Consider the following 12,764-nt stretch of genomic DNA (forward strand, 5'->3'; position numbering starts at 1 on the left):
CTGTTACTCATAAATTGCAATTTGGGCATCAACTCCATCTGGGTCAGAAGCATAGAGAAGTCATTATCTACCCCAGTGTCTTCAGTACTTTGGGATGCAAAGCATACTTCTGGCAGTAGTGTGACTGTACAATGGTGGAGCTCAGGGTGGGGTTTCCCGCTGAAGCATTTGCAAAACTGGAGCAAGATGAGAAGCAACTTGCTCTGAACGCTGCAGTGTAACAACACTCAGGTCTGGAAGAGCTGGTTTGTGTTTGTGTAGTCAGTTTTCCTAGTGATATTTTAGCATCTTTGTGATGTGGATGCATGCAAAAATTGACATAAGCTGTTTCTGGTTTTAGGATTCTGAAGGAGACACTCCACTTCATGATGCAATAAGTAAAAAGCGTGATGATATCCTTGCTGTACTCTTAGAAGCTGGAGCAGATGTTACTATCACCAACAACAATGGGTTTAATGCTCTTCACCATGCTGCCCTAAGAGGAAACCCTAGGTACATATTTTTTTAAAAAAGATATTTATCGTATGTGAAAGGAAAACAATTGCATGTAAGGAAAACAAGTGCATTTAAGGGTAGAACTATGGTGTTCTTTCAGAAGTCTCTTAAATCTGCATATAGTTGTATTTTTTAAATGTTGATGTTGCATAGCTATGCATCTTTCTAATGCTTGGAAGCCCTTGCTAGAATGAAGCTAGGAGTCTGCTCATTTTAATGCTGTGTTCAGATAACTCCAAATTCCTGAGAAATTTCCTGTCACGGCTGTAAAACTTTGCCAAGTAAAAGTTTGATAAATAAGTTAGTAAGATCTTGAAGATGGAATCTTGACATGGGATAAAAATCATAAATACTGCTGTGCTTCCCTTCTTGACTCTGGGAATTGATAAAGGGATTTGAGTTTTTTAGATATACTTATTTGCAGATAATTACAGTTCTAAAGCACCCTTAGGATTGTTGCATTAGATTATATTTGTCAGTATATGAAACAGTTGTTTATATTTTCATAGAAGTATATCTAGGAAGAATTCTGTATTTCAGCTTTTATATAGCAGCTCAACTGAAAAAACTAAGTCTGAGGCGTAGTTTGTTTTATACTAGGTGCATTCTATATGTCTACATTCAAATTTCAGTTAAGGTAGCTTTTGAAAACTACTGCATAGATAGAACTTTAAAGAAAAGTTGTGTTGCTGACTCCTTATTACATTGTGGATAAATGGTACCTTTCAAAGCTGTCATGCTAACAAGGCTTCAATAATGCTTTATCCTGGGGTAGAATATTCAGTATAGTTTACACAAAAGAAGAAATGTGTGTATTTGCTTGTTTATTACTAAATTTGGCTTTTCAGTTGAGAGAAGCTGGAGAAATAAGGCTGTAAATTTGTATAAATTCCAGTGATTATTAATACATGAGATTAAAATTTAGGTTAATCTCTTAGAACATAGCTATCAAGACTGATAGTTAAAAAGTAAAGATAATTATCTATGTTAGTGGAATGGAATAATTTCACAAGGTAAAAGTAGTGGTTGGAAATGTTGATAGGATGAATAAATGTTTAACATTTTCTACAGTACTCATAAAAGGTCTTTAAGAGAACATGTCAAGGACCAAGTGAAGGGTGCTTATTTTTGGCATTCAGAAGAGAATTCTTTCAAGTCTGACTTGGTAACTTCTTCCTTTAAAATGAATTCTTCCTTACTTTTTATAACAGCATTAGCCAGAAGGACTGTTTCCTGTCTCAGTTACCTAGGTAGGGTATATTTTCTTAGTTTTTTCCTGCAGTATTATCCCTCAGCTCTTGTGGTAGTTGACTTGTGTGCCCATCATCTCATTATGAGATGCAGGGAAAGTGTATGGAGAAAGAAATGTTTTCTATAGGCGTGTGCTGGAGATTTTTCTGTGGGTCAAGGTTTTAGGAGTGACAGACGGTTCCTTTGATGGAGGGATCCAAGTTGTAGTTCAGACTGAGTCAGTTTGATGATTGGTAGAATGTGAGGTATAGGTATAGTGCAGTTTTAATGAGAATCCTCCCTCCTTTACCACAGTTTTTTTTTTTGAAATATTGGAAAATGTTTCCAGTATTCGTGATTTGAATGCTGTGTGGGTTCCCTCCATACACGGGGTTTCACTTGAATCTAAACCAGATACTTAATACTCTTTTTTGGTTGCATTTCCATCTGAGCGCTGCTCAAGCACGCAGAAAAGGAAGTTTTTCTCCCATCACAAGAGTAGTAGTTTTATCTAAAATATCTAATGCTCACAGCATTAGATATTTTACCCATCAGCCTGGAAAGAAATGATTGAAAATGAAACCAAAATAAGTCTATTTTGATTTCTCCCCCCTGGCCAAAAATTGTCGTGATAGTTTCATTCATCTAGGAGTTGAGTTTTATATTTTTCAAGACTTCAGTGATACTCATTTGTTTCATTGCTGATTTTGTAGTTCTGCCACTGGCCTGATTCTGAATGAAACCAAAGGTTTTGTATTTGCCACTTAGTTTTTTAGTGTGATATAGAACAATGGCTGTTACTGATCTGTTAAGTGTACTAAGTGCAAGCTATTTAAAACACTGTTAAAAATAACCCCCTCATCTTTAGCTTGTTGCTGCTGCGGGTCACAAACAGTACGTAATAGGTTCTGCTTGAAACCTTACTTAAAAGACCTAGCTTTCCTCATCTAAGCTTCCCTGCTCCACCTTAACTGAAGGATTGTGGCTTCAGGATGTGGTGCCTTATATTAATACAGTGCGCTAAATTCCCCTTATATTTAAATGTATAGATCTATTATGTAATTTCTGTATTTTTTCATAGTAGTTGAACACGTATTGGTATGTGTATATAAATATGTATGCATTTGTGTGTGCATTGCTATAATTCTAAAAATTAAAAGTGTGCTACGTATGCAAGAATTAATAACATTCACATACGTCTTCCTTGTTGAGGATAATAAAATAAATGTATGTGTTAAGTGCATGGGCACCACAATAAATGGAGGTGGATTTCTTTAGTATTTTTTTTTAGTTGATGTCAAATAGGTATTTGCAACCAATTTCATTTTCAGAGCAAAACCTCTTGTTTCTTGAGTTCTGATCTTTATAAATAATAGAGATTAATGTCCCAAGAAAAAACCTACAAATTGTACTGAGGATAACATTCCAAAGTTTTTAATATTTCATATGAAAACAAATCTGTTTTATCTTAAATGTTTGAATATTGGATAAATATTATAAGAAAGATAGCAATTTATGTCAAATAGCTTAGATTTTTTCAGCACTTTATCTTCCATGGCAGTTTGGCTGTGTTTTCCACAAGTCAAGGTACAGTGTGTTTCAGACAGCATCCTATTCTTAGTAGAATATTTCTTCTTTTCATGTTTTGCTTCCCTTTGTACCTTGTGAATTGGTACAGAAAGAGAACTTCTGGTTTTTGTGCTGATGTATAATGTTTAAATGTAGAATGGATATTATTTTGTGCTGTAGGCAGCTTTAAACTTGTGCATGGAAGATAGAGCTAAAAAGAAATTTTAAATTGAGTGTGGGGAAGTGAAACTTTTATTTAATACATGGTTTCTTGTTTGTGATTTTTAACTGACTCAGTCATATTAAAAGTGCATTTATTTTGGACTTTTTTCAAAGCACTGTGAGCCTCAAAGCTTGGCAGACTTTGCCTCCTCAGTGTTAATGAGATTTTTTTCAGACAGAAAAAAGGAGAGTAAAATTTGAAAATACTGTACAGATTGGTTATTTTTGCCATGTTATCATCTCTTGCTTATGTTTGATCTATTCGCATACCTGTGACTTTAGATTTTTGAGCTGAAGACATGACTGTGAAGTGTAGGCGTATTTTATATCCGTTGCCCCAGTTAGTTTTAGATTTGCATTGTATCTTGTGAAGTGAGCTTTATTCACTCTGCAGCTAGCATCTTAAATAGAGGCTGCTCTTGGAGCTGACCTGACTTCACACGTGTGTATGATTAGTTCTTCAGAGCAGTAAGTTCTGCTGGACTTTAAATAAAAAAATTAAAATCGTGGGGTAAGATACAGATTTCTTGTATTGCTCTCCAATAGCAAGAAGTATGTTATCTTTATGTTCGTAAACTGGCAAGCAGGAGATTGTGGTTTAAAATAGAACAGAGTCATAATTTTTCCCCCGGTTTTCTTATTATTTAGGAGGTCTCTATTTGGTTTTAGATTTGCCGATGATTTGAACAGGTTGGCAGTGAAATTTCTAACTGTAGCAATTTAATTGAGAGGTGGGGTTTCTCACTTCTACATAGTGTTAATGAGTGTCTTCAGGAAGTGTCTGTAGGACTCACGGGCTGTGATGTCGTGGAGGTCCTCAGAGAGACAAGTTCCGAGGAAATTACAGTGGTACAATTATTTTCTAAACCAGTCAAAGTGTTTTTTTGCTTTTGCATTTGCAGTTCTGACAGTAAGTGTAGGTTAAGCTTAGTTGAAGCTGAGTGCAAAGTGAGCCTGTTTTTAAAACCTCTTATTAAAGTATTATGTCAGAAAATGCTTTGGAAGAGTACTTTTGTTCAAGTTAGTTTGGAGGAAGAATATAATCTCCATGAGCAGACCTATTATTAGATGGCAGATTAGCCTGTAGCTGTTGAAGTCAGTGACAAATTTATTATCTTTAAATAGTAAATAATGTGCCTGACAGATACAAAATGGCAAATGAAGTTCCTGCCCTGTGGAGTTTCCCTCCTTGTGCAATGAAAAAAAGGAGAGAGGGATGCCCAGAAAGTAAATCTGCCCTACCAGTACTTTTCATGATTGTTTCCTTTTGAGGTTTTTTTTATTAGTTCTGCTAGAAAGGGCACCAGACTTGAGGAAGAATACAAGAGACAATAAATCATTGGGAAATGTTTATTTCACTGCTTACCTATCTTCTTTATAAATGTTGTAAGAGATGATTTTCACTGCATATGGACAAAATGTTAAACACCAGTAGCTATTTATTTACAAATACAAACTTGAGATTTTTGGAATACAGAATTTGCTACACTCCTCGTTACCTTGTATCTTCAGGCTGCCTAGAAGTTGGGCTGGACTGTAGAGAGGACTACATAATTAATTGCTCTGAGCAGGTTTCGTGTCCAGTTTTAGAAACATGAGAAATCCTGTAGTGATCAATGCATAGCTACAGCTGGTTGAAGGGGACCAAATCCATTGAAGAGGTGATTTGGTTCCATTTTACCAGCTTTAGCAAAGCATTGGAGTGCAGGAAGCTTATAATTCAGTAACACATTCTAAAGCACATGAGCAGTGCACAAAGGTCACGCACCTTTCTTTTGTGTTACACAATTTGTTTCTTGTCAATGCAAATTTTTAACTCTTTCCTAATTTGGAGATGCACAATTAAAAGCTGTATACCAGAAAGGTCTGTATACTTTCGTTGTGTCCTTGAGTGTTTCCTTGAGAATCTTTGGATGAGTCTCAAATCAAATCATAGTTACAGTTTTAACTTTTTCCTGTCTAGTGTAATCAAATTTTAGAATAGATAAGAAACTGCATTTGTAAAACTTCCATCATATAGAGCTCCCTTATTTTTTTTATGTTAAACTTTACAGGGGAAGAACATTTCAGTTTCCTTGTCACCCTCCTCCCCCCCTTCCCCTCATTCATTTTCTGGCAGGTTCTCTTTTGCAGCTGCTCTTATGCTGTAGTTGGTTAGCACAAATATAAATGCCAAGTGCTTTCAATTCCATTGCTATATCTCTGGTTAGTATTAACTTTTTAGGAATGATTATATAATATAGCAGGATAGATTTAATTTTTTACCCTGATAGTGTATGTAAAACCATTTAATGCAAGAAAAACACAGCTTTTAAAGATTTATCTGGGATTGCATCTGATTTCTTCTTAACTAAGGTCTTTAATACAATTGTACGAGCTCACATAGCTTTTTTTATGCCATACTTTCTGAGCTTTGACTGCAGTGGAAAGGAGGGGACGACCTTACTTGCAACCATTCCCTAGTAATGAGTATGTCAAGGGTAGTCTACATCTGTTTCTTGCATAGTCTGATGATGGTGAGAAGATTTATGTAAATATATTCTCAACACTATGTATCCTAATAGAAACGTAGCAGGTGTGTCACTTGGACTTAAGCATCAAGATGGCTATAAAATGAGTTTCTATTTTTACCAGTTATAGAGGAACTGTTTTACAGATACAGCTGCTCAAGTGTGCTTTTGGATGGCAATACAGCTTCATGTACTGGCCATATCGGGACAAAAAACGGCTGTGGAAAAAGAGCTGTGTAGCATTTGATAATGTCAGCATCTGTTATCCCTGTCAGTCACACAGTTGAAATGTTTGAGTTACAACTGTGTCAGCAGATGCCCAAAGTTCAACGTGTGCTCGGTTAAAATTGAACAGCTGATCTAAGTGATGGATGTGACATTTTAGAGTGACTGGGTATGTATTCTTAGAGATATGCTAACATGAACTAGCAGGAAGCAATGTCAACATATAATTTTAACTTTTGTATCACTCTGAACTGTCATTTTGTGTCAGAATAACATTGCAATGTTATACAAGAGAGAACACAGTATGATAAATTGTTACCAAAAACCTTTGAGATAAATTAAAGCTGTTAAAAAAATCTGTCCCATTATGTAGTGGAAGCTAAATCGATTGGTGCTGAGCACAGGAGCTCTTCAGGAAAAGACGAAAACGCTTAGCAATTTAACCCCTCAGTGAAACTGTTAGTTACACCAAATTGCATCTGTGAGCATGATCAAGTTTAGTAGTATTGCTTTATCCAGAAAAGCTACTGCAATTTGATTTGTTTCCCACTATAAACCAGGTTTTAATTTAGGCGTTAAGATACTGTAGCCTTCGTGTCAAAATATCTGCCGTTAAGAGAAAGTTTTAAAAAAATATTGAAACTTTGCTTTCTTAAGCAGGTAAGATAATATTTCTTCTTGTATATATATATTAATACATAGTCTCAGGTGTTAAAATTATCCGGCTATATATATTATTAGCTGTTTGAGAATTATGTGAGTATTTAAAAATAAGTTCTCCATCTAAAAATCATACGTTGCTCTTGTTTATTTTTCTTGTTTGTTTTGCTTGGGGTTTTTTTCCTCACAGACATTTTAGTAAGCAAAAGACATTTTAGTAAGCAAAAGGCTATGGTTAAGAATCTTTATAATCTGGGCCAAATGTGCCTCCTTATCATGGACATATCCTATTTAATAACTGGTTTTAGAGATCTGCTGTCATGAATATAAGTGGCTGGATTGAAGAGTGGGGAGCTCTTTCCTCGTGTTTTTTCCTTGTTCCTGAATTTGATCTTGAGTGTCTTTACTTAGGGGTGGTATGAACCAGAGTATTTTAATTAATATAGCTTTTAGAACTTGAAACTGTTGTGGAGCTATTTCTCATGTAGTTCTTAAAATTTTTTGAATGCTACAATGGTTTTTTTTATGGCCAGTTTTCTTAAATTTGGATTTAAAATAAATTCAGCCTATTTGAAAATAGTATTTAAGATAACTTACGTTTTAGGCTGTAGTTGTCATTTGTGTTTCCATTTAGGAATCTGTCAATAGCTTTAATCCGCTGACTAGCAACTCTGGCCTAGAAATCTCTGTATTGTCACTTTCTGTGCATAAACCTGACACTGCACTTTGTATCGAAGAGCTCAGTGAGCATAATAAGTGCTGATTTGGAGAAAATTCTAACTTAAGTTTTAGTAAATTGCAGAAGTTATATTCAATTATTTTGGCTATCATTTTTTCTACATCACACCTGTAATTCCTTAGCTGGTAATACTTGTCTCATTTGCAACCTGTGGATTAAATGTTCTATCATAGATGCTGATTTAAGTACTACCATCTGAAGTACACAGAACAGGCTGTGATTACTAGAACAGTGGGTTGTTTTTATGGGATGCATTTTGATAACCAGGCTTTGAAGTTTAGTTTAAGATCTATGAAGTGAGGGGTACTGGTAATGATGAATTCTGCAGCTGTGCTGCAGTCTTAATTGATGCATTTCAAGGTTTCATTTCCAGCCTTGCTTTGAATTCTGTTTGCATCTAATATTCTGCTTATCAGCTGTTAACAATTCTTCCTACCCACTTTTATAGTCACTTAATTTTATGTTTTGTGATTTGTTACTAACAAGTATGAGTTATTTTGGCAGTAGCAGCTGACCCTTAGCAAGCCAATTTGTCACATGAATGTCATTCAAACAAGAGGGAAACCTGTTTCTTCCAGCAGCTGTTTAGTTTCCTCTTACTTGGTCGTTCCTTGCCTGCCAAAAATACATACTTCTTTACATTCCATAGCATTGTATGTTCATATGGGTACATAAAGAAGTATGTGCTCTGAGCAGGTACACACAGAGTTGCTTGACTGCCTGTCAGATGAAACTGAAAAGTATTTTGCTGCTTTTTCTTGCTGTCATTAGGTAAAACTGACAGTCCTTTGGAAGGACAGCAGTTCTGATTAACTGATGGCAGAAAATAAACTTACTATGCTAACTGAACTTTACAATGCAATTTACCTGCACAGGGTCTTAAAGCCGGGCATTGTTTTGGGATGGCACTGATGTTAGAAGTGTTTTTCCATATTTTTGCAGCCTCTTGCTCTTCTAAGTGACCGTGTTTAAGTAGAGAGTTGAATCGCTGGTAGGTTTGCAATGTCTTTTCTTAGAATTCATAGTTGTAGTCCACTGTAAAAACTTCAGCTTCCTCCCATGTCTTCTAGCAGATTTTCATGCTGCAGTACAGTTTGCATCTAGTGTCCTGAAGGGAAGCAGAGACTGATCTAAAATAGCAGTTATAAACTTATTTGCTTACCCCGGATTCCCAGTTCTATGCTTTTTGTATCCCATCCATTATTCTGCAAACTCTTTGCAGGTTTATACTTATTTACACTGTATTTCAAGAGTGGTTTGAAAAACTAAACAAAACAAAAATAGAGCAAAACAAAACAAACAAAAAAACCCACTAAAAGCCCAACCAAACACAAAAGCACATGTCACCGGTGATCCTGCTTATCGTAAAGATGATGGCATTGAGTTGAGAAAACAACCTCTAATTGCTGTGACAGGATTTGGATTGTTAGGCCGAAGGTCACATGCGAAAGCTAATACCTATTCAACACTTCTGCAAGCAGCTTTTCTCATTTTTTAAAACTGGAACTCACCTGCTCAAGTCAAAGTCTTGTCCACCCTTGAAATATTTATGACAGCTAAAATAATTATCTAAAAAAAAATAGCCCAAATCAAACAAAAAACCTAATAGAAACAAAGCCCAAGTTCAACCCTGTTTTGTAAGATTTCGTGCGACTTGGTTTGGAGCAGTGGTTAAATATTTTATGTGCAGTACAGCTTTGACTTCTGAGGGGCTGTTGGATATAGCTTATGGTTGCTTCATATGTATTCAGGAGTTGATTTGGGTTACAGTGGAGTAAGCTTTGTCTCTATAGCATTAGAAGGTAAATTTGAAATAAGCTTAACAATTAGTAACTGTAATAGTTGCAAGGAAAGCTGAGAGCAGAGGAAGTAAGAATTTCTGCAGCTCATGACAAAAACCTAGTGCAGCTGATAGAGAGCAAATCAGAGTGTAGCAGTAGCTAGCACAGTAGTACAAGGAGAATCAGCAATGCAGCATTAGAATCACAGCAGTCACATTCTAGTTTTTAAGTAGGCTGTTTTCATGTACGTCTGATACAAAGCACCTTGAAAATTTTGCCTAGACCTATTTGAGAACTCAGCATTGCACTAGCACACTGTTTCTTTTTCAAGTTTGTACATTTTTAGTTGTGCATAGGAAGATAAGAATATATTTAACTGAAATGAACAACCAGTTAATGGCATTGCAATTTATTAGTTTATCTTCTTTAAAAAGAATTCTGCCTACTAAGCAAGTTGGGATTTGGTTTTTTTTTTGGTTTCTTCCTTTTTTTTTTTTTTTTTTTTCCTATGAAATTTGGACTAACAGTTGTTTTCTTTCAACCTGCTCTTTACACTACAAATGCTTGGTACTTTAGCACACTCAAAATTAAGCTGTTCCCAGAGTAGAGGGATTAATACAACAATTAAAATAACAGTCTAGTAAATAAGATATACATGCAGAAAGTCATAGGCATCCTTTAAACGTGCAGAATAATGCAGGTCTCCTGATGTTCTGTTACCTGTAAGCTTAGTATCATGCAGCATTTGCAGTTGGAAGAGAGGTAATGACCTAGAGACACATCAGCAGCAGCCATCTCATCCTGAGTGCTCTCACTCTATTCGCTGAATCAGCTCTTCGTTACATGGGAGGGGGAGGCAAGGGGGGGGGCGAATGTCGGTGCATACAGTACCTCACCACCTTAAATAGATAAAACTTAAAAGAAAAAAAAAAAAAGGCATGAAGATGGGTGCTTAATTGGCACCTTCTTCCTTTCTTTTGAATGCTAAAATACAGATGATGTTGTATAGAAATTATACCTTATGTCTGCTGGACTGAGAGTTAAAGACTCCAAGGATAGATGCTAGGAAGCCAAGGGAAGGTGGACATAGCCCACTGTCAGATGAAGATCATCACAGGCAAAAAGAAAAATAAAAACCCAACAAAAGACCAAAACCAAGCCCCCAAAAGTTGGAGTTGTTTCCAAAAAAAAAAAAATTAGAAAAAGGCACCAAAAAAAATAGCGATCATCTCCCCCCTCCCCCGGCAAATATTGGTTTCTTCTAGTTCCTTAGATATTGCACTGCATCTTTTCTTGCTTGAGGTTATGTTTCCAGGCTTAACTGTAGGCAGGTCTGTGTTGAAGCTACTTTCCATCTTCAGAGGTCAAGTCTGCTCGCGAGGTCAGGGCTCCCGCACACACACTACAGAAGTCACCAACCGTATTTCCCACTTAGAGGGCACGAGCAAAACTGTTACGGCTTTATAGGCAGCTAAGCATTTGAAACATGCACTCCCAGGCAAACAGGCTCTCTTGTGCCTCTCTCTTCCCTGACCATATTTAGTCAACCATTGCAAAAAATAGTCTCTCAGCTGTCGATTGTCGATCCAGCAGCGAAGGGAGCCTCTATCCAGCTCTCTGCCTATTGATTGTGCAGCCTGCACTTCCACCGCCGCTTAGCCATTTGTCCCCAGGTTTTTTTAGCACTGCCAAATAAAGCTCTCTCTCATGTTTCCAGTTAGATTTCCCAGGTTTTCACTGAGCTTGCGCTGCTACTAGTAAACCCTGATGAGGTTGTCACTATACTTAGAAACATTTGGGGCGGGGGGGGGTGGGGGTGGAGGGAGGAGTGGGAGAGAGGAAAAAAAAAGAGGCAGCCCTGCTAGTAACAAGGCAGGGACTTCACGCAGATATAGAACAATAAATATCCTGCGCTGCCATGGCAGGTTGTGTAACCTGGTTTCTTGATCACTGAAAAATGCCGTGACTAACATGTCGATTAACCCAAGGTTAATCAGTCTAAGTTTTCAATTGCAAATCATGCAGCAATTTTATAAAAAAGAAGTCGGTGTCCATTTGTAGCCCTGCTTTTCCTTATTCAAATCAAGTGAGAAATTATTTGAAAAAACGTTAATTAGTAAATTCGTATCGTTCCATACCATTATGTTTAATAATGGCATAGTATTTTGTTTGTAATGCTTATCCATAGAATTACATCTAAAGAAAATAAATACACATGTAAATTAGGTGCTACTGGTCTTTAAAAAAACTGAATTGTTTTAGAAAAAAAGAATAAAAAAAGAAATCAAGAGAACAGCTCATTGTATTAAACTTTCATGTCATGGCAAGCCTAATAACTGCACATTCAAAATATGAAGAAGGATTTTCATATTCATGGGGCATATATATAATGTTTCTTTTAAAAAGAATAACTGAAATTTAGACTTTTAAATACAACAGTCAGGAACCCAAAAACTCCAAGACTTTCTCTGTATTTTTCTAAAACAAAATCTTTGCTTGGGAGCAAGAAGGATTAAAAAGGTGAAAATATCTCAATCTGAAATGAAACAAACTTACTAAGTCAAAATGCCATTCAATTAATATTGATGTAATTAGTAGATACAAAGTTCAGTATGGTAGGGTAGAGAATTAATTACAAAGTCCTGAGCAGACCAGTATCTTGGATTTATACTTCCCTTGCTGCTTCTTTTTGTGTTGATTTTATCCTGTGCTTGGTAACTGTTTACCCTGTAACTTCTGTTGCTTTCTGTTAAAAGTCACATTTTCTCTTTTCTCTTTGATTTCATAATTATTCGCTGAAGACAAAGCTGTTGTGCAAATGCATTCTTGTGAATTCCATGTAAATGTATATACCTCATTGTTTCTTTGGTTACATGTATATTGAAATAGATTTTTCAAAAGCAAGAGGTGCTTGAAAATCAGAGAAGCAAAAATAAGGAAACAGCCTGCCTACTTAAATTTTTACTAACTAGGCCATTGGTCAGATATGAAATATTTAACTCTAATTTTAAATTACATTGTGCTCAGCAGTACCAGTCTAAGGTATTAATCTCTTCCTGTTGCTTGTTCCTGAGAGATAGATACTTCCTTCTTCATTCTTCCAGTGGTTCTCTCTGTACTGCACAGCGAATATGATGTGAATCAGATCAGGGAGCTGATCTGGCTTGAAGTTGTGTGCTGACGTGCACTTACGATGGTATGGTTGCCAAAAATAGCACTGTCCTGCTCCTATGTTGCTCCTTGCACTATGTTGGTTCAAATGTTTCTTTGGCTTCCAAGTGAGCAGGCTTGGAGTACTGTTCCATATGAGAAATAATCCAGCAGAAGGAGATG

The 12,764-nt window shown here is 36.3% G+C and overlaps 1 protein-coding gene across 3 annotated transcripts in view; it reads left to right on the top strand.

Moving 5' to 3' along the window:
* The window catches only part of MIB1 (MIB E3 ubiquitin protein ligase 1), a 77,109-nt gene that overhangs the window by 32,464 nt on the left and 31,881 nt on the right, over nucleotides 1-12,764 (top strand). For all 3 annotated transcript variants that reach the window (XM_066329697.1, XM_066329704.1, XM_066329713.1), the window contains exon 12: nucleotides 341-492. In XM_066329697.1, coding sequence (XP_066185794.1) covers nucleotides 341-492 — 152 coding nt within the window. The remainder of the gene's footprint in view (nucleotides 1-340; nucleotides 493-12,764) is intronic.

The sequence above is a fragment of the Sylvia atricapilla genome, chromosome 1 (genome assembly GCF_009819655.1).
Source record: "Sylvia atricapilla isolate bSylAtr1 chromosome 1, bSylAtr1.pri, whole genome shotgun sequence".
In the NCBI taxonomy this organism is placed as follows: domain Eukaryota; kingdom Metazoa; phylum Chordata; class Aves; order Passeriformes; family Sylviidae; genus Sylvia; species Sylvia atricapilla.